Source organism: Rhinolophus sinicus, linkage group LG05 (genome assembly GCF_036562045.2).
Source record: "Rhinolophus sinicus isolate RSC01 linkage group LG05, ASM3656204v1, whole genome shotgun sequence".
Classification (NCBI taxonomy): domain Eukaryota; kingdom Metazoa; phylum Chordata; class Mammalia; order Chiroptera; family Rhinolophidae; genus Rhinolophus; species Rhinolophus sinicus.
This window is the reverse complement of record NC_133755.1, coordinates 52,856,752-52,883,905: the sequence shown is the minus strand read 5'-3', so window position 1 is coordinate 52,883,905 and position 27,154 is coordinate 52,856,752. Positions and strand designations below refer to the sequence as shown.

The following is a 27,154-nucleotide window of genomic DNA, read 5'->3' as shown; positions in this document are numbered from 1 at the left end:
TGAGAAACAACGGCTTGAACTGGAGTGGGGTAGGGGAGGTGGAAGAAGGGGGGGGAAAAAAGAAATAATTCCTCTCCTATCCACGCTATTTACTTGTCTGCCCCCACCTGAGGGATCATGCACAACAGACCATGAGCAACACCATCATTTCTAGGCTGCCTTAGAACACTAGGCTCAGCTCATAGAAAGAAAAACACAGGATCAACTACAGCATTAAACACCTTCCTAGTTGTGGCTTAAGTCAGAAAAGAATAGCCAACACAACAAAATTGGTAGGGTGAGGCGGCATGGGAATGTAATCATTTCTTTGGAGTGTAACCTGGCACGCCAAATAAAGGCTCTATTATCTTCACCTGAAAGCTTTTAGGGCACAAGGAGGAAGTGAATGGGATGACCCACTTGAGACAGCACCAAAAGAACAGGTGACTTCACAGCCCTGGACGATGGCAACAGGCAGACAAAAAACACTAAACAATTAAAAGTGAACTGGGACACACCTTCGATGGCAGTACATCTCAAATTCCATTTTCCCCAAACAACCAGACCTTTCAGTCAGCCTGTTTAGACAATGCTTGATCAAACGGATCACTCTAGAACACACACAAACAAGTTAACTGTTATTTTATTGTAGAGGAAAAAATATCCTGAAATATTTGTTAAATAACAATAATTCCTGACACAGTCATTCTTCAGGGTTTTCAAGCCTCACCATTTGGTCAGACATACTGAGCTGTCCCTGGCCCTTGTAATAAACTTCATTAATATTGCCATAAACCACAGGAAAACCCAAAGATTTTCTGAATGGCTTCCAAATTTCTGCATAGATGCCCTTAATTAGTCCAAAAGTAAACAATAAACAAGTTGGCAGAGAAATTAGGTGAGCTGAAAGAAGAAAACCGTTAACTAGTAACTCGAGAACAAAGAGTATATGAGTGTTCACTATACCATTCTTTCAACTTAACTTTTTAGTTGCAGGCAGACTGAAAAGTTGCTTTAGCATGATAGTGCTATTTTCCAGACTTGCCTAAAAATGTATATTCAATTATTTCTTTTCAAGCCACAAATGGAAAGTCAGTTCTCCCTCAGATGATACTCACTTTCTATTCTGTCTAAAAAAGCTTTCAGAGCTTTTTGAAAAGTTTAAATTAAGGGGCTACAGTACACTGATGCGGTTTTATAGTTCTTGACAGGTGTCTGAGTCAAACTCTCATCGAAGGTCTGTGATGGTCACTGCTCTGTCCACAACGGTCACGTGGCTGCAGCTCTGCAAGAGGGAAAAAGGGAAAGTCCTGGAAAATTCTGGAAAGTCATTTTTTAAGACTGTTTACTTAAAACACTCATTCTGGCTAGTCGTTCCCAGTCTGGAAGCCAGGCTGCTTACTTAACTGGCAGTTATGGTAGGGGGTGTGGAAATCATTACTTTCGCCAATCCCTATCTTAGCCTGAATCAACATGGGCCCATATATTCTCATTTATTTTTAAAACGCATCTATATTCTAGAATCATTCATAAAGTATACATTTATCTAAAAGAACCGCTGAATTCATTGCAGCTTTTTTTGGTTACTATGTGAACCAGATAATAAATCACACCCACTCTCACATGGGAAACACTAACTTTTGACATGCAAAGGGAGTCTTCGTAACTGAAATCCTCGGCCTTTTGGGGGGATTGTGTAGCCTCTGTTTCAACATTCTGGTACCTTGGCATTTATTATATTCTAAGGCAGACTAACCTATTTGAAGAGATGCATCAGAAAGTTCTTTCTCATGATCAGCTAAAAACTGTCATTCCACAAGGTCTTAGTTTTATTTCTAGGAGTCATTGGAACTACCCTCAACACCTTTTCATACAACAATTCTTCCAACACTTACTTAGTTAGTTCTCAGATCCTCCCTGGGGTTTCTTTTCTAAACATCCCCAGTTCTTTTTATGAGACAAGGTTCTGAGTCCCTTTTCCATATTGGTCACTTTCCAGTGAACCCAAAAGCAATAATAATACTCCATGGCCAGCATGGAGTAAAGCAACGCTATCATATTAGATTTTTTTTTTTTTTTAAATCATATTGGATTTGAGAAACAAACTGAAACATACTGATCTTATCACCAACTGAAACTTTTTATTCTCAGAATACAACTTAGGGGAGAAAAGCGTCCTAAGAAAGTTATAAAAATCCCTATTATCTAAGCAAAATTCCAGAATCAAATATACTTTACCTATCTTAAGCAGCTTTTTTCCTTTGATTTCAAATCTCCTATCGAAGTATAGGCTTAGAAACTGATGTTGATGAAAAAAACAAAACAAAACAACTAACATTTAATAAGCCACCTTACTGCACTAGGTATTTTCTGTACATTATTTCATTTAATCCTCTCGATAACCCCATAAAATAGGTATTATTATCATCCCCACTTAGAGATGAGAAAGCTGAGGCCCAGGAAGGTTAAGTAGCCCGATCAAAAACACACAGTCCGTAAGTGGCAGAGCAAAGACTCCTAACAGTTCCTATCCCACACTGCTTCCCACGTATGTCCTTATTAGGAAGATTTGGAAAGATAGGTGACAAGGCTAGGCTTCTATGTGGGTCAGAAAGTGTAATGCACCTCATCAGCTCTGACTGTCCTCCCTGCTTGAGGCACAGCCATGCTGTCTCCTACACAGATACATACACAGAAGAGAGGTGGATCCTTGCTGTGTGGATGAAATCCTTTCTGGCGACAGGAAGAAATCTCCTCAAGTCCATGGTCAGTTAGTTTAAAAAATCCAGTTCTGAAATAAGAAAAATCAGGCCCAGAATCAAGCAAAGGTGGTCCTGCAATCCTGCACACACACACACACACACACACACACACGCGCGCACACACACACACACACACACGCGCGCACACACACGCACACACACACACACGCGCGCGCACACACACGCACACAGAGCAACAGGGCAGAGCTCATTTTGAGACAGCTTCAAAAGTGTTATGGCTCATAGGTCTCTTCCCTGCGAATGAATCAGAGTTAGGGAATGACTCATTGCTGCCACCACACTAACTTTGCTGGGAGAAGTCATAGTAAACAACAGGTTTTAGAATGAAAAAGAAGTTAACATTGAGATAAGCTGTTTGATTTTGAAATTCTCTAACCTGACATCAATCTCTTAAAATTCCTACTGCTTCACGTCAAACATTTCAAATTTTTCTTAAAAGCAACTAAATTATTGCTTGGATATCTTTTTAAACAAGTATAACAGATTTATCAGGATATGGGGCTTAAAAGGAAGTCTTTTAGAATAATCCATTAATACTACAATCTACATATTTCACAGAGAACAAGGCCTTAAGAATAGAGAGCTTGTCATCAGAGGCTTTCTTCCCCCACTATCTCCTTGTAATGCCCTGAGCCGCGTCCTGTGTACTTACTCCTGGAACTTGGGGGAGCAGACAATGGCTATCGACTCCGGCAACATCAACTGGTAGGAGCAGTGAGTGTGCAGGTCAACACTGGAAAGGAAGGCAGTCTGTGTAGGATGAGTCTGAGAAGAGAAAAAAGGTGAGAGACCCCCCTCATGAGAATACACAGCCATGAAGGAAGGTAGAGTCAAATAGTTCTCAACAGCTGGCACAAGGGCCTTGTCAAGTACAAAGCCATCTGCAGCCATGAGGGGAACACCTGAAGTTCATAATAAGTGATTTCCAGCATTGTAAATAAGTATAGTTTAACATGAGTATGTGAAGAGACTTATAATTTCTAATTGACCATCAAGACTTATTTAGCTCCTCACAAGCTCTCTCTATACAGTGGAGAGTCAGCCGTTCTGGAACAGAAGGTAGATGCTGCCCAATACTGCAACATGGTAGAAGTCAAGGACTTAACAAACCACACTTAGATGAATGATTCTTCTTCCTGATAGAGGTGTTGAAAGGTCAAGCATGAGTCTGGGGCTCTAAAAGTGGCAAAACCTGTCCTTTGTTTAAAGCATAACATCCATGGATATGAGAGGCAGAGGGTGGCTGGGATTTCAGTGGGGAGTTAAATCACACAAAGGACCCTGTCTTATTTAGGAAAAGGACCAAGATATTGAAATGTAAGGATAACACTTAAAGCACCATCTAAATGTACATTCAGTTTCTCTCATTTGTTTTCAATTAAATATATAATGTTTTATCCAGCACATACCTTGTATACAAATAAACAACTATATAACGACATGTTCATCTTAGAGGGGGTGTGATCTTAGATAACAAGAACGGGAAAAGAAAGACCCAATATGACTCGAAAAGACCGCCACTGTTCACTGCAGAAAAGCACAGAAAATAAATACGTGTACTTGACCAGTGTTTTTAAATCTGCTATGCAAAACAGGAAGCTCCTGAAGAGCTTGACAAAAGCACAGGCTCCTGTGCTCCACCCCTGGAAATACCCATCCTGAGAGGGAGCTCTTCTTTTTTAAAAAGCTCACCAAATGATTCTCATGTGCCGCCTTGTCTAAGGAGCACCATTCTGCAGAATGCTGTGAGCAGCTCAGGTGGAACAGGGCTGCAGGACAGGAACGTGGTAGCTGAGTGCTGACAGGAAATCCACACACACGGCCTCACAGACAGGTAACAACTTTGGTGACCACAAGGGAAAAACAGTTTCTACCTGATAATAATATGATCCTATAGACTGCTAGGGACAAATGGCCCGTGCCAGCACATTTCATCCCACAGTTAGGAATTCTAACTGGGAACAAACGAGGCCAACAGAAGCCAATCTAGGCCTCTGATCTAAAGTTGGGTTAGCTAGAAAGACAGTGTGGAGACACACAGCAGGGGCTCAATAAATAATTGTTAAACTAAAGAAAACTTGGCCTTGAGCCTCTGTTTTCCTCTAACTACTATGCCTTCTCTCTCTCCTTCCCTTTCCAGTTTTTTTTCCAAATTATCACAGTTACGAAATTTAATATTTATACACTACTATTATCTAATGCTCAGTTCACATTCTAATTTTAATAACTGTCCCCAAAAAGGAACTTTATGGTTTGTTTCCTTTTTTTAAATTTTTATTTTTTATTTATTGACTTTTTCTTATTAGTTTCAGGTGCACCAGTGCTGTGGTTAGGCATTTATATAATTTATGCAGTGAGTCCCCCCGATAAGTCTAGTACCCATCTGACACCATACACAGTTTTTACATTATTGGCTATATTCCCCATACTGTATTTCATACCTTCACAGATTCTTGAAAACATAGTTATGCCCACTGTGTCCATCATGCTGGAGACAGAGGAAGGCATTTTTATGAAGAGAAAACAACACACCAAAGGAACGGAAATGAGCAAGGGGAGTGAATGCTGAGGGCGGCCTGGGCCCCTCGGCAGGAGTGGAGCGGCCACAGGAGCGCACTGCTGGCTAAGTCAGGCTGAGACCACGTGAAGGCGTGCCTGGAATATTGGGTTGGGGGTAACACAATAGTTGTGATCAATACACAACCATACAAAGCTTTCGACCAGGGAACTTGGTTTGTATAATAGCTAGCAAGGTGCAGAAGGAAGAGCTGATCTTTTGCATTCTCCTCCTGCCAATTGTAAGACATGAATACACCGTTGAGTATACTTTTTGTTTGTTCATAATCCCAAGTTAGGAAGGAATAGTACAGAAATATCATGGGGAAAAAATATCAATTTAGGCCCTAAATTTGTTCCCAGCTGGGCCCTCACTGCTATTAGAAATCCTTTCATTAATTTGTGACTAAGTTCTACCTAAAGTCTAAACAGTAATTACTTCAAACTTTCCCCCATCTCCTCCAGTTTCTAAACCCTTCTCCCTCCTATGGGGCAGTGGGTCTAGACTCCGACCTTACTGAAATCAAGGTCACCTAAACGAGTTTCCTCAACCTCTCCAAATATAACCCCGAAAGTCTCTCTGGATCTTTCTCTCTTCCTTCAATTCTGTCTCTGAGAAATGCATGTTTCCTCCCCCACGTGAAGATGAGCGCCCCTTCTGTATTTTTGATTTGAGACGTTCCTATCTCCACATTACCTGTCTCTCCTGCCCCCACTGGCTCACCGGGCAATAAAAACATTCAGACAGCCACACACAAGAATGTAGGTAAGCCTTAAAAATGTTGAACAAAAGAAGCCAGACACAAAAGAATACATATGGTGTTTCCCTGAAAATAAGATCTAACTGGAAAACAAGCCCTAACATGATTTTTCAGAATGATATCCCTTGAACATAAGCCTAATGTGTCTTTTGGAGCAACAATTAATATAAGACCTGGTCTTATTTTTGGGGAAACGCTGTATTATGTACTTATGGTTATATACCTATGAATACCTACTGTTGTTATTTAAGATTTATGAAAATATTCATATATATGGCTACACAGCCATATTATGTACACAGTTATTCTATTACTTTCATATAAAATATTTCTAATGAAAAAAAAAGAGTTCATATTATATAATTCTATTTACATAAAGTTCAGAGCCAGGCAAAACTGGAAGCTATCGCATGTAGGAAGACACATTTAGGCGGTAAAACTGAAAAGGCAGCCAAGGATGTCCAGGAGTCAGGAGAGGGATTACCTGCCCCCGGGAGGAGTGTGACTGGGCAGGGCACGGCAGTGGGAGCGGGCTCCGGGCAATGTTCCGTTTCTTGACCTCGGTGTGTACAAGCGTGTGTACACAGATGTTTGCTAAATGATTCGTAATTTAGTTTATGTATTTTCTTATATGTTATATTTCAAATATAAAGGTTTCAAAAAAATAGAATTGAAGCAAAACACACGGTCAAGCCTTTCACACTAAACCATAAATGAGGCAACCTTTCTGTCAGCCTGGCGACTCCTTAATCCACCTCCCCATCTCTTTCCTTTAGAGCTGAGCTCTTCAAAAACTTAGTGTGCATTTTACTATCACCACAACCTCAATCCTCATTACTTTTTTTTTTTTTCCTCCCCTTCTTCCGCCTCCTCCCGAATCCAATTCAAGCAGTTGTATATCAGTCTAGTTGTGTAGGATACAGCTCCCTGGCCCATGCTGGTATCATGAGCCTTGCGCTACCGCCAGCTGAGGCAGTCGGGTCTGTTGTCTGACCACTGCCCAGCTCCGGGGAGAGCTGTTACAATCTTAGCTGTAGAGGGCGCAGCTCACTGGCCCATGTGGGAATTGAACTGGCAACCTCGGTGTTAGGAGCACATCGCTCCAACCATCTGAGCCACGGGGCCGGGGTCCACCGCCCCCCACCCCATTACTTCTTAAACCCTTATAATCTACTCCCACCACTGTTTAAAACCTACAAAATCGAGGTCATCAGTGATTTCACTAAATCCAACAGACTCATCCAGGTCTTCATCATTCTGGAGCTCTCTGCAGCATGTGACATAGTTAACATCCTGAAGTTTCTTCTTGAAATGTTCCTCCTCCTTTGGCTTCTGTGCCTTAACACTACCCTCACGTTTCTCTCACGTCTCTTTGCTTCATAACTGCCTACTTCCTATAACCCCCTGGCTAGCCTGTCCCCCAAGCGGCCAGTGAATCTCTTCTTGCTCTCCACTCTCCTCCAAGGTCAGCTCCAGTTCCAAGGCCTCCAAGGTCAGCTCTATGCAGAGGTCTCCCAGATCTCTTTCTACCTTGGCCTTGCTCCCAAGTTCCAGCCACATCTCCAACTGCTTGATAACTATCTCCACTGACTTACTGTCTCACCAGTACCTTAAATTCAACATGCTCAGAACTGCACACACCATTTACAGCTTGAGCCCCTGCTTCTGCCTGTGAGCTGATCACTGCCGCTCCCATGAGTCAGGCCCCGAATCTCCGTCATCACTGACGTTTACTCATCATCCTCTCTTACTCATTCCCACAGCCTCTGACATGTACATTCCTCTCCTCCCCCCCAAATGCACTGTCATCACCATAGCTCACATTATTATGAGATTTTTATCATCATTCTAATCTCTTCAATGATCTCCCTGCCTTGACCTATCTTAAAACTACCTTTATTTTACATTTTCTGAAGTATGGCTTTGATCATATCATTAACTGCTCTACTCAAAATGTCAAATCACACATTGTACACCTGAAACTAATGTAATATTGCATGTCAACTATACTTTAATAAAAAAAAGAAGTCATCATGAATACAGAAAAAGAAACCGAAAAACCAAAAAGCCTTTAAGAGTTCTCCACTTATTAAAAAGGAGAACTATTCTGCCTGTCCACCCAAAGTATCATATTAAAGCTTGTCTACTACCATTTCTTGATAAGAACCATCAGCTCCAGCAAACTGGACCACTCGATGATGTTGCAGGAATGCAGTCTGCTATTCCAGTGCCTTCCCTTACTTATGGAACTCTCCCTGGGCACATCTAGTCAAAATTTTAGCAAATCACCTGAAGTGCAACGCTTCCCTCCTCTGAATCCCACAGGGCTCCCTGTGCAGCTTGAGGCACTGGGCACGTTCTGCCTCACAGGAAGAGTTATGACTTGTCTGTCTGTGAGTCTAATCTCCTTAATGAGACTAAAATCGTATCTTACTCAAATTTGTATCCCCTGGCAGGTAAGGAACAAGTTTTCATCCCTGATATGCTATAATGGGGGATACACAACAGTAATTAAGCTGAATAAAGGACAGAGGCACATGGGACTGCCTCGCAGGTCAGTATTTCCCAAATTCTAACATACAAGTGTGTGTAATCTTGCCAAATCCAGAAATGAGCCGACTTGTTTCTAAGTAACACTGTCACACAACATGAAAAGCAGCTTGGTCTGTGAGAGTGAGGGATTGAAAAGGAATAGAAAGAAAAATTTAGAAATAATCTTTAGGGATAGAATTATATTTTACCTGAATTATTACCAAAAGATTACATAAGATATGCAGATACTTAAAAATCACCTATATTGGTGGCCCTTCTTGTTTACATAAAGGTATGTGCTACTTTAAAAAAAACCAAATGCAAGCAACTGAATTAACTTCTTTGGCTAATTTAAAATATTTTGACTTACATACTTTTAGAAACATCATCTGTATGAAGGTATAGTCAATGTCCACATATATTCTAGGCCAGCATCCCAACACCATTCACACTCCAGGGAAACTGGTACTTTAAAAACAGGTTTGTGAGATACCACCTCACTCCTGTCAGAATGGCTATCAAACAACAGGTGTTGGCGAGGATGTGGGGAAAAGGAAACCATCGTGCACTTGGTGGGACTGCAAATTGGTGCAGCCATCCTGGAAAACGGAGATTCCTCAGAAAATTAAAAATAGAACTACCTTATGACCCAGCAATTCCACTTCTCGGTATTTATCCAAAGAAATCCAAAACACTAAATTGAAAATATACATGCACCCCTGTTTACTGCAGTGCTATTCACAATAGCCAAGATATGGAAACAATCAAAATGCCCATCAATAGACAATTGGATAAAGAAACTGTGCTACATTTATACAATGAAATATTACTCTGCAATAAAAAAGGATGAAATCTTACCATTTGCAACAACATGGATGGACCTAGAGGGTATTATGCTAAGTGAAATAAGTCAGACTGAGAAAGACAAATACCATATGATATCACTTATGTGTGGAATCAAACAAACAAAACAGAAATAGACTCATAGATACAGAGAAAAAAACTGATGGTTGCTAGATGGGAGGGGGTTGGGGGTGGGAGAGAAGGTGAAGGGATTGGAAAATACAAACCAGTAGTCACAACATAGTCACAGGAATGTGAAATACAGTATGGGGAATATAATCAATAATGTTATAAAGATTGTGTAGGGTGTCAGATGGGTATTGGACTTATCAGGGGGATCGCGTCATAGATTATACAAATGCCTAACCACTGTGCTGTACACTGGAAACTAACAAAAAATAATATTGAATGTCAACTATAATTAAATATACATATATATTTATAGTCATGAGAGATAAAGTACAGCATAAGGAATACAGTCAATGGTATTGGAATAGCTGCAGTATGTACGATGTACAATGTCAGAGGGGTAGCAGACTTGGGGAAATCACTTTGTGAGAGGTGTAAATGTCTAATTATGTTGTTTTGCACACCTGAAACTAAAAAATAAAAATAAAAAATAAAAAAAACCTACTATTTGCCAAAAAAAAGGATCATTTCTATTAAAAAAGTTTTTCATAAAAAAAATTTAAAAGCCCTAAGTAGTTCCCAGCAGTCAATACTGGAGTATAAGTAATCAAGTCTGCATCCAAGGGAGGGGAAAAACAATCATCTAAATAATCTGAATACGATTCACTTTGCTCAAAGAAAGAAACTAGCAGTGTGTTTATAACATCATGAAAGAAGAGCCTAATCCTCGGAGCGCTCGGAACTGCTTACGTGAATCCAGCCGAGTGTGATGAGGCGCTGCTGATCCTGTATGAGGAAAAGCTCCTCTTCGTTCTCTGTGTTGCAATAATCAGACCCAGCACTTTGCTTGGGGATGAGAACATCGGTGATGGTAAATTCATTCCTCATCTGCCAAAGGAGAAAACAGCTCGTCACCATTCCCTGGCACTGATGCAACCTCCCTCTGTCACAGCAGTGGAAAGGTAAACATCTGTATAAGTGAAGGCCCCTCCTACCCCAGTCTACATCTTGCTCACTGAGCCCCTCACCTCTGGGGTTCGCCTCCTTCCCTGATCATGTGCATTGCCTGGGGGCGCTTGCAAAGCCACAGATGCCCACGGCCCTTTGGGAATCTCCTGCTGCAGTGAAATGCGTCTACTCGTGGTTCTTGAGAAGCTCCATGTACAGTACCACTGCTCTTCCTTTGCTCGTGTCCAAAGTAGTTTCCCTTTCACTGTTCCTCTGTCTTCCTCATCAGTTAAGACTCAGTCTAATGCAATTCCACTTCACCCATTTGTTCATTCAGCAGTTAGTAATGGGTTCTGTAAGTGGCTCCATTCAATGACCTTTCCTTCCTCAAAATTCCTAGTGCTCTTATTGTACACACTATTTAGCACACTATTTATCTTTTGGTGTATAGCTCCCATCTCTCCAAAGTGCTGGGGTACTTTTTATGGACACATGCTCTGTGCCTTACATATTTCATATTCCCAGGTCCTACCCTAAAGAAGGTGTTCGAAAAGTGATACACAGGTAATGACTGGATCTTCCTATGAAGTTTAGAATTAGGTATTTCTTACTACTAGCATTAAAAGAATCAGTTCAATAGTAATCAAAGGACTCTGAAAATCAATCAAATACAGGGTCACCAAATTCAAAGGGACACTGCATTTTGCTGTCCATGGTCCCTTCAGCAGAGGGGTCGGTGCAAAGAGTAACTGACCCTGGATATCTTCTCTGACTCACAGGAGGCCAAGGGGGAAGAAACAGTCTCGGCTCAGGGAAGTGTTTCTTTTACCAGTTTTCCACAGAGAATTCCACATGTCTCTACTCCCTGCGCAGTGTTGGCGCTGGCTAATTGGAGAAACTGTGGGCAGAGCCTCCCGGGCACCACCACGTGGCGCAGTCCGTCGATTGTAGGAGCTGCAGTGGAGAAAGGGGAACAGTCTGAGACCACGGGCAAAGCCTCCCCAAGCAGACTCAGAGCTGGCAGCCCTGGGAGAGCAACGCCAAATCACTGCTCACCCCACACCCCAATTTCAGGCTGTGAGTGGGAATTTCAACCTAAATGGCAGAAGAAAGAGGGCTATCAAGTCTCTTCTCTAACCTCTGGCCACAGCTGTTGGGAGTACATTATTTCAAGAAAAGAAAAGAGGCTTTAATCATTCAAGTTAAGACAAGAATAAACTACTAAAAAGAAGTTTCTGAGCTATTCAGGAATTCTGTCGCCATCTAATACAAAGGATTAAAAAATAATAATCTCATTCAACTAAATTTTCATTTTTATTTTAAATCTCTCTTTTCGCTCAGATAAGAATATCAAACAGTATGACTTTCAAAGAAATAAACCAGGATATATTCTAGATAACAGAAAGTAATTTGGGTACCTACTTACTTCTAAGTTAGTTCATTTAGAAGAAAGTTAAAGTGATAAAACAAAACAAGAAACATATTCTGGTCCTGAAAAAAGGCAAACATGAACCAAGCAGCTCATCGCCTCGTTCAGATGCCAACAGTGGACTCAGCGCCCTAACACTGGGCAGAAACCCTGTGAGAGAGCCAGCAGGCTAAAGTCAGGGAGTGTCGCTCACAGTCGCAGTTCCATTAAAAAGAAAAAGTGAAAAGGGGTGTGCTGCTTCTGTACATTCAACAGCAAGATCTGAAATGCCGGAGAGGCAACGTCAGAGCAGGAGCTAAAGAGTCATGTGGGAGTCTAAGGACGGGATCTGAAGATTCTGAATTAAAGTTTGGTACAGTCCTGTCCTTTCAATTCAATCATCACTTACCAAGTGCATACCAAGTAGATACTGTGCTCAGTCCACAGGGAACACAAATAGGAAAAAGACTCAAGCCCTAACCTGCAAGAAGTTAAAATCTAGTTATTGATAAATGACTACACTCTTAGGTAATGATTTCAACTGTACTACAGATGATAAGAGTTCTAGGAGTTTTAAGAACAGAATTAATCTGATCGAAGGGAAGGAGATCTGGAAAAACGTGAAGAAAAGTAAGGAAGGCAGAGATAGAGAAAGGAGATTTGAGGTTCAGGGCAAATGTTAACAGACGTCTTTGGGTAAGACAGTCCAGGAAGTGTTCTGGGAACGTGAGAGCTCAATTTTACCAGAGTAGTGACGACACATGAAGGAACAGTAAAACAGAAGACTGCGGTATGTGGGAAGGAACCCTAAAGGCCAGGCGTCAGAGTCCAGCACCCCCTGCCCACGCTTACATTGTCACTTTAAGTGGATCTTCAGTAAAGCTAACTTCCTTAAATGACCACTTGAAAGCTTGTTCCTACACCAAAAGATCTATTCTAATAACCAAGGTATTCTTATCATTTTGCAGTTACTGTTATTGTCTCAGATCGACTATATACGATATATTTCCCGACTAAGCTCCTTAAGGATCAGAACGCTTTCAGGGCAAGCACAATTCGGTTGTCCCTGTCCCCCACCTTACTGTGAAAGTCAGCGGTTAAATTGCAAAGTGGTACGATAAATTTCAAGTTTCCTTTAGAAAAGGCCAACACTGGTCTCTAGTTTTCTGAACATTTCAAATCTCTGTATAACCCTTCAAAGCTGAGGGTATGATTTTCAAAGACATTATTCGTGCTTCTGAAAGTCGACCTGGGCTCAGGTAAATGATATGGTTCAACTGAAGGCCACTTTGATAGTATAGGCAACGTGGTCAGATGGTCACATTGATCAAACGGATTTCTGTGACCAGAGCCTAATGACTGGAATCGTGGGGGTAATCTTAGGCTGAATGGCCTAGAATGACACCGTTGGCTGCAGCTGAGATGGAAGAGGACGTGAGCAAAGGGACTCACTACTTTTGGAGTTGCTCAGCGCTCCAGGTTTCAAGGATCTGTCCACCACAGGTGGCTTGGCAGGCCTCACAGTTGTATGACAGTCGGAAGGCTGTGTGGGTGCGACAGGTGCGGTGGGGGACACATCTAGGGAGGGTTTCTCCACATCAGGCACCAGAGGGCCACCTAGGCTGGGGTCCGCCTTCCCAAACTCCTGTACAATTTTCAGGCGCTCTTTTTCTAGCTCCTGGTTCCGGATCATCTCCTCAAAGGCATGGAACTGGTCCTGCTCCAACTGTTGCTGCTTCTGTTTTGTTACCCTCTGTCTTTCCTTTTCCAGCGCCTGCTGGATGGCCATGTTCCGGGCAAATTCTTCCGCTTCCTTCTTCTACAAGAAAAGAATAGGAGTTAGGCTAACACGCCAGTCAGGCGGCTTTACACCTCAGGAGGACAAGGCTTTCCAGGGGGGGATTTCCCAAAACGGACTTCTGCTCGGGCCTGATTTCCCCACACAGAATCCATGCTTCCCTCGGTACTTCTCCAGCCGTGGAAGCGTGGCCACTCCTGTCCATTTAGCCACTGTGTACCTATTCTTCAAGGGCAGTTCGAGCCCCATCCTCCCAGGACCATCCCCAATGACTCTAACTAAAGCATTTTCTTCTTTACCAAACTCTTGATGCAACTTCTGTCTGCACCTCATAATCGGTATCATACAGTTTTATTCTCTATCCGTGCCAGGTATACATTCTATATGCCCAGTGAGTCTATAAAATAGAACCAAATCCAAACTGAGACCGGCTATGTTGGGGGTCTCTATTGAATATTAACTCCGAAATTTTTCTGGTGACCAGTTCAACATAGAGTGACATTTTTAATGAACAAGAAATAGCAAGTAATAATCTCCTTCATTAAGGTTTTCACTCACTGGATGCCTTAGAAACACATGCCTCGTAGCTGTTCACCTCTCTGCTGATTCCCACCATCAGAGTCCCAAACAGAGCGCTACAAAATCAGGCGGAAGTGCCTGCAGCGTGTACTCACACCTGACAGAGCACTGACAGGGTCTTGGGAGTTTCTCCACGTGCCTGAGCTGACTCTTTCTAATAAGAATCATTTGAAAATGGCTTTTAAAAAGTCAATTATTTCAAACAGGTACAGCCTGTTTCAGGTATAACCAAATGTGAATCAAATCCAGCATATTCTCTGATCTGAAAACCTATGTTTTAGTGAGAATTTTCATTGTTCTTAGGCTCTCGCTCTAGATACAGCAGACAAGCAATAGATTTTCTGTCCCTTGAGTTACCCTGATGGACAAGCAGGCTAAACCTGTGTGAGAATTCTCAGCCTAAACACTTGTGTTTTACTTTTTTGAGTTTCTGGCCTTTGCCAAAAAAAAAGTAAAGCATCACGTTAAAATCGAAGGATCTGCAGAAATATCATATTAGAATCACAGGGTACAGCCTAAGAAACCAAAATGATTTCCTTTTTTTGTTGTTGTTATATACTTACTTTTTCTTCATTATATTCTTCATATTCTTTGGTATATTGTTTTAATAGCTTTGCCTTCAGCTCTTCTGCTTTGGGAAATGCAATCTCCTTTAATTTCTGAGACACAAACACACACACAAAACTGAGCATTAGAACAATTCCCAGCTAATTAAGTAGAACAGTAAAAAAGACGTAAGTCAAATTTGCAATGGCAACAATGTTTCCAAATATGATTTAAAATGGCCCCCGACTGTACCATACCTGCTACTTCATACTGATCTGGTGAAACGGCCTCATATCCTATTGCAGGATTTGATGCTCAGATGCAGACAGTACCACTTTTACCTTGAAGTTAGTGTGTGCCGCTTTGAAAATTTTAGATGGGCAACAGTGAAAGTGAAGACCCACCTTTAATGTGTCTTTCTTTTCAGGAATGACAGCCAATTTGTAATCTCGATGCTTTGGTAGTTTCTCAATAAAGAGCCTAAAGGAACAGATCAGAACGATTATGATACAAAGAAAATATCCACCCGTCCAAAAGACGCTGAAGCAACGCAACTCCCTTATACCGTAGCTGCTGCATGACGGGTTTCCAGATGTTCAGGGGAGGGTAACAGGCACACTCAGACAGGCCGGGTTCCCCAACCATCTCTAACCCTGTAAAGAGCAACAGAGGCAAACAGTAGGTTTCCCTCTACTCCCAAAGCAGGCCTGCAGCAGCAAGCACCAGACTACTTGCAACAACAAAAAAGCCTATCCTGTGCCCAAAAATATATCTCCAAAGAGATTATTTTCTTGTTGAGACAGTGACAAAATTTCAAAGGAAAGGGCTTCTGTCACAAATCATTCTTCAGAGAACAGTGTGGCAGCCAAGGGCAGGAAGCTAAAAGAAAACCCACGTTCTACTTCTACTCCTCCTCCGTGACCTTTAACTTTGGCTTTTTCTCTTTTGGGATTCGTGTTCCTTCAAAGAAGAATACTCTTTGCATCATATTAAGCATTACATGCATTACGTGTGCATGATATGTGCATGTTACATGTGGAATGTGCACTATGATCTCTGATGAAAAGTGCTTAGAGAAACGTTAAGTGCTAGATATTCTCTTTCAGTTCTTGTCCTTGGCTGTCAAGCTCAGTGGGAAAAATAAACTGACTCAATTCCCAGACCTCTAACATTAGGATGTCTACTTGGGGCCATCCACAAACAAGTGGAAGTGCAGTATCTTGTCAGAGCCCAAAGTGGTGAATCCAGGACTTCAGTGCCAGCAGGCCAGCTCCAGAGTCTACTCTTTTACCCACTGCACCACACTGCCTCCCGATGGCTCCTGGGAAGTTCACAACTGTTGGAAGGGTTCTGAACAAAGGGGTCTTTGAATAGAATGAAGTTGTAATAAATATAAGTTGAGACCCAAAACAAGTAAATTGAGGTTAGCTGGCCCATGGCCCTAAAATACTCTGCTGTAGTTGGGACTAACTGACTCTTTTCCATTTTCTGCCCTTGGGCAGGAGAAAACAGAGGAGGAAGCCTCAGTAAGGGGAAAAGAAGAAGATCCCCCCACCCTCAAACAAAGCCTCTATAAATTAGCCCTCCGCTTTCAGTTCTGTATTTGGTAAAAATTTTATTTCAATCCAATCTGACAAGACCCCTCAGGCAAGGAGGAATTCTAAAATCAAAATGATTCTAAAAACCTTCCCTTTGAGTTCATGAAAAAGATATAAAACACTTTCCTTGACGTCTATATTTAAAACAAGTACAGATTTATTTGTTCAACCATGGAGTCCTAAGAGGATATTAAGATAAATAAGACACAGTTCTTATGTTCAAGAGACTTATAATTCAGTAACTTTCTCACCTTGGCACTAAAGACCAAGGTGTACATGAATACCTTTTCCTTGTTTCAACAACTGTTGTCCATTTTCTGGATGGGGACACATGGGCAGAAGGGTCTCTTGAAAACAGAGAATGGGCAACATAACCCCCTTCCCATCCTGGAGGAAACAGAACTTAGTGGTTAGGAGGGCAAGCTCCGGAGCCACTCTGCCCAGGCTCAAATCCTGGCGCAGCCATTTACTAGCCATGTGACCTCAGGCAAATTACTTAATCTTACCATCCCTCGGTTTCTTTATACGTATAAATTATATATACGGAGAGAAAATAGTACCACCTGCTAGAGCTGCTGTGATGCTTAAAGAGATAAAGAAATAAAGTGCTGAGCACAGGGCCTAGTACACAGCTAACATCTACTACATGCTTACGTGATTGTTTATACTCATAAATAAAGAAACAAAACATGTGAGCAAGAAGAACGCTTGAAAATGTTAATACTAGGGTTAGAAACGTTCTAGGCATAGAAGAGCTGTGGCCCAGATGTATACTGTTCTCTGGAGTTAGATCTGGTTGCAGCCTGGAGAGAGGAAATGTACGAAAACAAAGACATGTTGGCAAAAACACAAGGCAAACAACCTCACAGAACAATGGAAGAAAAAAAAGACAAGAAAAGTAAATATAAAAGGTGAATAAGTATATGAAACGGTACTCAACTTTACTTATAACTAAAGGAATTGAAACTAAGATACCATTTTCATCTATCAGATTAGCAAGGGCTTACAGGTTGATTATAACCAATGTAAGGAAATGGGTGTCCTTACACACTCTTAACAAGACTATATATAATTTGAGAATATTTTTTTCTTAGGGGAGGGCGGGGGTGGGGAGACAATATTAAAAATTTTAATTGTGTATATCCTTTAAATTCACAATTCCATTTCTAGGAATTTATCCTACACAATAGTACAAAGATATATGTATAAGACTATTCAATATAGCATTGTTCATAAAAGCAGGGAAAACTGAAAACCTAAATGGCTATCAATAGAGGATTATTTAATAAGTTATGGTGTACTCAAATGTGATAAAAAACATAATCACCTATTCATTCATTCAACAAATATCTATAGAGCACCTACTATGAGGTCAAGCATTGTTGTAAAGGCTGGGGATTTGGCAATGAATGACAGTCACAAATTCTTCCCCAGGGAGTTTATATTACAGGGGAGGAACAGACAATAAACAAAACAAAAACTATGTATATAATCAGTACAAGAAAAAGTCATTAATAGGGAAGGGGACTAGGACATGAAGGGGGGGTTGAGATTTTAGATAGGCAGCTAAGGGTATCACTGGAAAGGCAACAGGTAAGTAAGGATGCGGAGAGAGGGAGCCATGGAGAGGTCTGGGGTAAGACTGTTCCAGGCAGAAGAAACAGCCCTGAGGCAGAGTGAGATAAACCAGGATGTCCTGATACGGAAAGAGGACTGTTAAGAAAGCAAGTTGTAGAACAGAATATATTGTATGATTTCATTCATGCTTTACAGAAAAGGGATAAACATGTGAGCCCACGTGCTTGCATGGGTAGAAACATTTCCTTCTACACACAAGACACATAACAGTGGTTATCTCTGGTGGATGAGGCTTTTCACTTTAATTTTTCCCTCGCTGTTGTTTAAAAAAAATGCTTTTAACCAGAGCAAATATTAATTTTGTATAAAAATAACCAATTAAAAAATTTAAGCAGAAATTATGTAACATGAATGTACTAAGGACTCTCATTTCTTCCAATCTTAAAAAGCTAATCGGAAAAATAAGCATAATCACAAACGAAGACCCTCTTTAGCCTACAAGCCTCAATCCTAGCTGGCCATTTTCAGTGCAGGTGACGGACCATTTTCAGAAAGCACGTTTGTGTTACAGGAGGCTCACTCACCAGACAGGAATTGCTTAAGTCCTCTGTAACTCCTTTCTATGTAGCCTAGTCAATGACCATAAAAAGCTGTGAAAGAATCTACTGCCTGGATTATTGTCTGTGCTCAGCATGAAAATATGTACTGCTTTCATCTGTGGAAGATTCTTCTATACTGGGGTCTGCAAAAGGCAAAGCATTCCTGCAGCAGGGAAAAGCTCTGCGGGGGGACATGTGCTGGAGATCATTAAGATGCCAGAACTGCTCCAGGGAAAAGAACAAACATGCCTTTTAAACTCCTGAATTAAAGGATCCACAAAAGGTCTAGAACAATGACTCCCAACGGTGGGGGAGGCAGAGGAGTGGTGAGGTACATGCCTGCCCTCCTCCTGCCTCTCTCCTCAGTTTAATAATTGCCAAATGGAGCCATTGTTACCGACAGGAATAAACCAAGCAAAATGAAATAGGAAAACAGACCAAGAATACTGAGCTAGAGCTGTTTTCCTACTCTTAGGACTTGTCAGTTCACAAAATCAGAATTAGGGTCTTAAGGATATCTGCAAGAAAAATGAAGGTAGCTACACTGATTGATCCAGGTCAAGTCAATCCAACAAAGTCCCAAATTAAACCCTAAATCTAACAAATTAAGTGAAAAAGCTGCTACATCCCACCCCCCTTCTCACTCAACTCTCCTCCAGGCCTACTTCATCATAACAAATGGTCTTATGAGTGGAACTATATACAGGGACAGACTCCCCATATAGTCTTGCTGTTAACACTAACGTTCATGAGATAGGGTGGGGGTAGGGCCTCCAAAAACACCATTAACCAGGACCAGTAAATGAGACAAGGAAACCAACCAGAACTGGCCAAGACCAAGATGGCAACAAGAGTCCCCTCCAAATAACCTCCAGCCACATTATACAGTCATTGTAACACATCTCCAAGCTAAATGACATGCCCACCTGCTCCATGACACCTCTGGAGAGGACCACATAAGGACAAAAAAGAGGTGTACCCCAAATTCCCGGAAAAACCCACCCCTTCCGAGAACTACTAAGAATATTCCTCCCCTTATTCCCATATTAAGAAGCCTAACTGACTAAAAGCCCAGCCATAAGGAGGATGGGGCTGTCTCTTGCCTACAGACAGCCTCCACTCCGCCTGTGGAGCAGATTCCCTCACGATAAACTACTTCTGTTCTTTTGTGTGGCGCACGCTTGCATTCTTTCCTGCGTGAAGCCAAGAACGCTCCTTCCTGCAACATCTATGTCACTCAAAGTAACACTAAGTCACAGAAAAATACCACTGTCTTAAGGATCCATGTACTGTTAATCCTACCCCTCATGCCTATTTAGGAGTTTACTGCTACCGTTAAGCTCTCTCTTTTCTGTAACACCAGCCTCTCCTCCACAGGATCTTTGCCATCAGCAAACAAGATGCTCTATAATCTCTCATCTGAAAATATATACCACACAGTCATGTCCTCCTTGGCCCCCTTCAATTACTTTCTCATTTTTCCACTTTCTTTACTTCCTATCCAAACTTCTACAAAGAGTTGTCTATGCCAGGTCTTGGCAAACCACAGCCAGTGGATCAAACCCAGCTCACCACCTGTTTTCGTAAATAAAGTTTCACTGAACACAGCCACACCCACTTCATTCGTTTATTGTCTATGGTTGCTTTCACCCTACAAAGTGGAGGTTGTGACAGAGTAAATGCCTGCAGAGCCAAAAATATTCACTGTGTGGCCCTTCACAAAAAGTTTGCTGTCATATACTCACTGTCTCCACTTTCTTGCTGTCCATTCACCTTTCAACACACCCTAATCTAGTGTCTCTTTAATCCTAGTGAAATTGCTTACCAAAATCACCAATGACATCACGTTCCCAAACCCAAATTCTCACCCATTTGACCCTTCTGACCCAGACGGCTTCTCTCTTGTAAACACTGGTCTCTTTTGGCTCCCAAGACACCACTCTCTCCTGAACTTCCTCCTACCTCTCGAACTTTCTTTCACAGTCTCCTTTGCTGGCCCTCCCTCCACTAACCAAGCACAGGGCTCAGTCCTGGGTTCCTTTTCTCATTCTATAGTCTCATTAACAAGGATCCTTCTGGCATTTGGTGAAGCCGATGGACTCCTCAGAATTTTTCTTTTTTAAGATATAACATACAATAGAAAGGGTTACAAAAGAAACCAATTCTAAAATACAGTTTTCAAAATACAAAACATTGTGATGTGTGCTTCTTTATTAATGAATTGTTAGTGCATTAAAAAACAGGATCTAGTCATGGGTTTAATAGCTCTGCACTGTAATTCTGAAGTAGTAATAAGTGTAAACGCTACCTTGAGATATCAGCAACAACTGTACTGTGCTATGAAATATCTTGATGTCTGTTGGCGACAAAATTACAAATACAGGCACACTTTGTTTTATTGTGCTTCGCAGATGTTGAATTTTCATCAACATGATCCTCCACCAGCAAAAAGATTACAACTCGCTGAAGGCTCAGATGGTAGTTAACAATTTTCAGCTATAAAGTATTTTTAAATTAAAGTACGCACACAGTGTTTTTTAGACATAATACTATTGCACACTTAACAGACCACAGTATAGTGTAAACATAACTTTTATATGCACTGGGAAAACAAAAAGTTTGTATGACTCGCTTTATGGCAAAATTTGCTTTACTATAGTGGTCTGGAACCAAACCCTCAATATCTCTAAGATATGCCTATATCATTACTACTACTACCATTTGAGGCCTATATTAAAAATGGAAGGAAATGCTAAATTTCAGTTAGAGGTAGTAAACATAATAAGTTTTTCCCAACCAAATCCATGGACCCCGAGTTCTATCACTGAACCCCGTGGGGTTTCTGGATCCCAGAGGAAGAACCTCTGTGCTAGAAGGTCTTGGTGGTTCTCATGGCTTCAGAACCACTGTATGCTGAGGACTCCTCTGGTTGTGTTTCCAACCCAGATGTCTCTGAGTTCAGACGGAAACATCCGACCTCCTACCGGACATCTCTACTGGGATGTCTCACATGAATCTCAACTGAACCCTTGAATTTACGCCCTACCCAACCCCTTTCAACACCACTCTCCCCATCTCAGTAAATGGACAACCACATTCTGAGTTACTCAAGGCAGAAACCTGAGGTTAACCTTGATACCACCTTCTTTCCCAAACCATAAGTAAGTCCCATGTACTCTACCGCCCAGATACCAAATCCATCTGCTGCTTTCCCGGCCACCACACGCCTTCAAGCCACCAGCCTCCTTCCTGAACCGCTGTTTCCTAACTAATTTCCCTGCCTTCTCTTAACACTCCTTCCACTATTCACCACACAGCAGCCAAAATTTATATTTTTAAAATGTAAGATTAGGTTACAGTCTCACTTAAAACTTTCAATGGCTTTCTACTGCTCTCAAGATAAAATGTAAATGCCTTACTGTGGCCTATAAGGTTCTGAATGATTCTGCCCTGCCTGCCTTTCTGACCTTATCTGGAGTCATTCTCCCTCCTCACCTGCTGCACTCCAAACACAATGACCAACGCTACTGTATCCTTCAAGCCTCGGTTTAAATCTTATATTCTCAGACAGCCCTTACCCTGACTACTCTATTAAAGTAGATATTGGTTACTCTCTATCACAGCACTCTACCTGTTGCTTTCCTCATTTTGTGACTACATATTTATTAGTTTACTGTTTGTTGTCTTCTCCTAGAACTAGAAAGGTACACCAATAAGGGCACGGGCCATTTTACTTACCATATATCCAGGATCTAGTGCAGTGCCAAGTAGATAGTAAGTATACGCGATATATATTTATTGAACGAATATGGTCCTCATCGTCAAAGCACTTTCTATGTGAGGCAACAAGGCCCTTCAGAAAACATCTGGTAGAGTAATTCCAGGATTCTACTGAACTTTCCCCAAAGAATTATGCCTCTGAGTCTCATTCTGGAAAAACTATCTACGAGATTACTAGAAGTATAAAAGAATACTACTTCTATCAGTAGCTAAGTATATGAAGAGAGGGCTAGATGCCAAAGAAACATCTCAGGAAAATAAAATTTGCACTCATTGTGCCTAGGAATGAAAAACTGAAAACAGCAAGGAGACGCTGAAAGTAATTATAATTCTATGAAACTTTATCAACATGAAGGCCACATGACAAGGTGTGACAGCATGGAAGAAATGTAAGATCTCTGAGGAAACAGGCACTACTTCTAAACTTAAAAAAAATAATAAAATAAAAAGACAACAGTGGTCCGTTTTCTCCTCTCTAAAATTACAATATGAATCCTAGGGAGTCCACTGTTCACACCTACTTTTATTTAGAGCACTGGTTCTCAACTGAGGCAATTTTGCCTCTCAGAGAACATTAGGTTAAGTCCTGCAGATATTTTTGGTTTTTACAACTGGTGGGGAGGAGGTGCTGCTGGCATCTAGTGGGTAGAGACTAGGGATGCTGATAAATACCCTACAATGCACAGGACAGTCCCCACATATTATTCAGCCCAAAATGTCAGTGATGCCAACACTGAGATAGATACCCTACTTTAGAGTAGTATGTGATCAAAAACTTATTGTGATATAATTAATATACATATATCATCTCTGGGAGAATACATGGGAAATTAAGAGTGAATGTCTCTGGGGAAGGTAACTGAGGGTTTGGGGCAACAGAGGAGTAGTGGGAGACTTAGTTTTTAAGAATTTATACCCTTGTGTGCCTTCTGAATTCTGCACCATATGTATGTGTTACCCATTCAAAAACGAATAATAAGGGCCGGCCCGGTGGCTCAGGCGGTTAGAGCTCCATGCTCCTAACTCTGAAGGCTGCCGGTTTGATTCCCACATGGGCCAGTGGGCTCTCAACCACAAGGTTGCCAGTTCAATTCCTCGAGTCCCACGAGGGATGGTGGGCTCCGCCCCCTGCAACTAGCAATGGCAATTGGACCTGGAGCTGAGCTGCGCCCTCCACAACTAAGACTGAAAGGACAACTTGAAGCTGAACGGCACCCTCCACAACTAAGATTGAAAGGACAACAACTTGACTTGGAAAAAAGGCCTGGAAGTACACACTGTTCCCCAATAAAGTCCTGTTCCTCTTCCCCAATAAAATCTTTAAAAAAAACAACCAAAAAACCAATAATAAAAAATAATCATAAAAACAGTCATTACGCTCAAGACTCAACTCACAGAACATTACTAAAAGGAAAACAAAAAGAACAGGACTGATGCTCTAGAATGAATCCTGAATTAAGAGTTGGAAAATCTGGGTTTTGTCACTCTACACTGTGGAACAAAGCATATCCCTAACCCGAGTGTGTTTCCTCACTTGCAGCACAGGATGATGATGTGGACTAATCGGGACACATGGAACTGTGAAGATCACATGAAACACCGCAGGGGAAATACTCTATGAACTAGTAAGAGCCATCCTACTACACTTTTATTATTATTGTTGTTTATAAGGTCCTGGTCTTATGAAAGAACGAGACTAGGAATTATAAATGAGGCCCTTAACATTATTCCTTTCTTAACTCACACACATCATTTCCTTATCACTGAGGCTTTAGGAGGTGTTCCCTGTGAATTATACAGAAATCTTCCATTTTTTGCTGCCTACGCTAAGATGCTAAGCAACTCAAGGGAAAGGTCTTACAATGAGCCACACAAACAGTAGGTGGTCAATTCCTATTTGATGAGTTGCATGATCATGATAAAGGTTAAGAAGAAAAAAGCTATTTCCTGAATCACTCAACTTGCTACAAAACAAGTACAGATGAGGAATCTTGGCTCTGCAAAGCCTTCAATATTAATCCCATGATTGGCTGCCTTGATAGATGAGAGATGACTGGAAAAACATTTATCCATACAAAACATGTGAAGTTTAACCACCAACTCTTGCCTAACAGCTGGGCCATGTGGGCACAGTCCAAAGAGCTAGGTCTCTTACTCATGAAATTACTGAGTCATGAAAAGAATACATTCAGTATTCATGCCTTTGAATGTCAAGGACAGCTAATATGTAGAAGCTGACAGAAAAAATGATTAATGCTAATGATGTTGTGAAGTTCTCTGGCATTAGCAATTCTGGCAAATAAATGAGCACAAGAGTGAGGCATCATCGGTCACCAGAAAAGAAAAAAGAAACTGGAGGTGTCTTACGTGATATACTTGTTATAGAGGATGAAAGCATGTTCAATGTTGCCTTCCTCAGAGTAAATGGATGCCATTCGGATCATTTCGACTCCAGAGCGGAAGTACCGACGGGGTGGAATGTCTTCATTTACCTCTACCGCGCTACCCATCTGGGAGAGAGCCCGCACCCGGTCTTCGGGAGGGAGGCTCACATCTCCATGGTCAGACATCAGGACCAAGAAGTTCTGAAACAGAAGAGAAAAAAGATGGCATCAACATAATGGCCCACATCATCCCAGTGCAACTTAGCATAGCGTGTGTTTATCACACAAACCTCCACCTTACGAAGACATGAAGAGAAAAATACCATATGCTATGGCTCATATCAAATAAAGTCCTTCTCCCACAAGAAGGCTGAGACCCTCGAGGAAGTCCGTATCACAATGATAAAACGATTGGCAGACTCAAAAACGCACGATTAGGTGATACAGGAGTATAATTATAACGGGCCACAAGGGGTTCAGTTCTACGCTTCATGCTAATCATTCCGTCATTAGGTGCCCTTGCTCTCTGCACTATAAAAGGAGGGACAGCACCTTATATTTTTTGCATTATTTCTCCTCCCGGTTACCCACTCCCATCCTCTCCAGTACCTGGCAGAGCTTACTCAACGAACTTTCACGATGATCATTAACTGACTTCAAGTTTAATCATTTTTATTTAACCTGAGAGTAACTGATATTTTTCTGTGGTGTACTTTTTCATATTTGTGCACAAGGTTAGTTAGGGGAACTGGTCTGGGAAGGAATGTTCATAATCTTACCTCTACTCACTAAATCACAACTCCAGTCTATGTTCATCATTCATCATATCAGGGCAAGGAATTTAGATCTCGAAAACAATTTACTCAAATCTAGCTTCAAATACTAAGCACTCTCTGAGTAACAAAAGAGCACAAAGGTAACTTGAAAGCAAAAAACAAAACCAACAAAAAACCTGGGAGTCTTCCCTTCCTGCGTCTCAAACTGCAGTAATTCTACAATCTTTCTAGATATTGTTGCTGTGGGAATCAGATTCCAGCTTCTAATTAGATATCACTCAATATCATTTCCAAAAAGAGTCTGGGTATTTGACACACATTGAATTACAGCACATCCTCACCAGCATGCTCTAGAATATACAAGCTATGGTAGAATTCATTTTGGAATTCAAGGCCCTATGTCAACTGGCCCCTTTTTGTCTTTTCTGTCTTAAATCTCACTCCTCCCCAAAAGAGATTATTTGCTTCAGTCAGGATGCTGATCTGCCCAGAAATCCTCACATTTCAGTTCCATTTGTCTATCAACTCTTTTCCTGCTTCTCCATTCTGACCCCTCCTTCAGAGACAGTCTTCTCCTGGCCAGTTCTATCTCTAGGTCGCACTTTCTCCATCCCGCTCTTTCTAAAACATCCTCACTAACAGTGCAATAGCTGTGGCTAATACCAGGGATGCAGAGGCATTCCATGTCCCACAAAGCCTTTTTAGGGGCTCAGAAAGCAACTGAGAAATCTGAAACCTCCTCAAGTTGTCTAATTAGTACACTCAGTCCAGGGCCCATTAAAGCTAACTGAAGCCGAGGATGCTTTGTTGCACCTCAGTACCTCTCGGGAGAGGATCTTTTGGGTCGAGAATGCAACCCCCTCCTGAGGCCAGCAAGTGGTGCCGGGTCCTACAGGGCCGACTAACACTCCAAAGGGGAGAGGAGCATCCGCAAATAAGGGGGAGGTCGGGGAGATGTCGTGAAGGGCTGAGGGGGAAAGGTGAGGAGGACAAAGGAAGTAGCAGGAATGAGCCGAGTGGGCGTATGCAGCGGACAGGGACCTCCTGACAACTGCTTGAGGCCCCCTTCTTGAAGACACTCAAGCCCAAGTTGCCAACCCCGGGCAAAAATCATCCAAGGTTTTCGGGTCTTTCGAGTACGAGAGGCGTGGACGCGCTGGGCCTGGCTGGCGACCGGGGCCGCCAGGGGCCTCGCGAGGGGCGGGCCAGGCAGGGGCCCGAGGGAGGCGAAGGCTGCAAGCCCCACACTCACGACGGCTGCTCCCCTTGAGTCCGACCACGCTCAGCGTCGCGGCCCCACCATATTCCCGGGACCCTTCCCCACCTGTCCCTGTGGACGGCACTCGTAGCTTCCGTGAACGTCACATCCGGCGCCCGCCCCGCCCACTCCCGCTGGTCTGTACTGGTTATATACCCAGGAATTTAGGAAACGGGAGTGTGGGGGGCGGGAGCAGGGCTAGAACAGCCACCTGAACATCTGACCAATCAGGAGAGAGCTCGCCGGCGGCCATCTTGGTAAAGGAAATCAACAGGGAAGAAGGCGAACCAATAGTTGAAGGAACCAATGACCAAACTAA

At 42.0% G+C, this 27,154-nt stretch overlaps 1 protein-coding gene across 6 annotated transcripts; it reads right to left on the bottom strand.

Annotated features, from left to right (window-relative positions):
• Nucleotides 1–604: 604 nt before the first annotated feature.
• STAMBP (STAM binding protein) lies at nt 605–27,020 on the bottom strand. Of its 6 annotated transcripts, none has more exons than XM_074332180.1 (11): nt 26,902–26,949; nt 24,785–25,002; nt 15,428–15,515; nt 15,267–15,342; nt 14,880–14,975; nt 13,392–13,758; nt 11,361–11,485; nt 10,334–10,471; nt 3,415–3,527; nt 2,671–2,770; nt 605–1,264 (listed from the first exon to the last, which is right to left on the bottom strand). In XM_074332180.1, exons 2-11 carry the CDS (start codon nt 24,813–24,815, stop codon nt 1,208–1,210), a joined length of 1,191 nt encoding a protein of 396 aa, XP_074188281.1. In that variant the 5' UTR covers nt 24,816–25,002; nt 26,902–26,949; the 3' UTR covers nt 605–1,207. The 6 variants fall into 6 exon arrangements, with proteins under 6 accessions (XP_074188281.1, XP_074188280.1, XP_019568427.1 ...); XM_074332179.1 differs by lacking the exon at nt 26,902–26,949 and adding an exon at nt 26,399–26,893; XM_019712868.2 differs by lacking the exon at nt 15,428–15,515 and having other exon boundaries at nt 26,902–27,020.
• Nucleotides 27,021–27,154: the final 134 nt, after the last annotated feature.

Bases quoted from the DNA above. Each gene is read 5' to 3' on its own strand.
- STAMBP (XM_019712868.2), bottom strand. From the start codon at position 24,987: ATGTCTGACCATGGAGATGTGAGCCTCCCTCCCGAAGACCGGGTGCGG. The intron at 15,343-24,784 runs GTAAGACACCTC...CTGTTCCTTTAG, and splicing joins CTCTATAACAAGTATATCAC to GCTCTTTATTGAGAAACTAC. The intron at 11,486-13,391 runs GTGAGTCCCTTT...TCTCCACTGCAG, and splicing joins GCTGAGCAACTCCAAAAGTA to CTCCTACAATCGACGGACTG.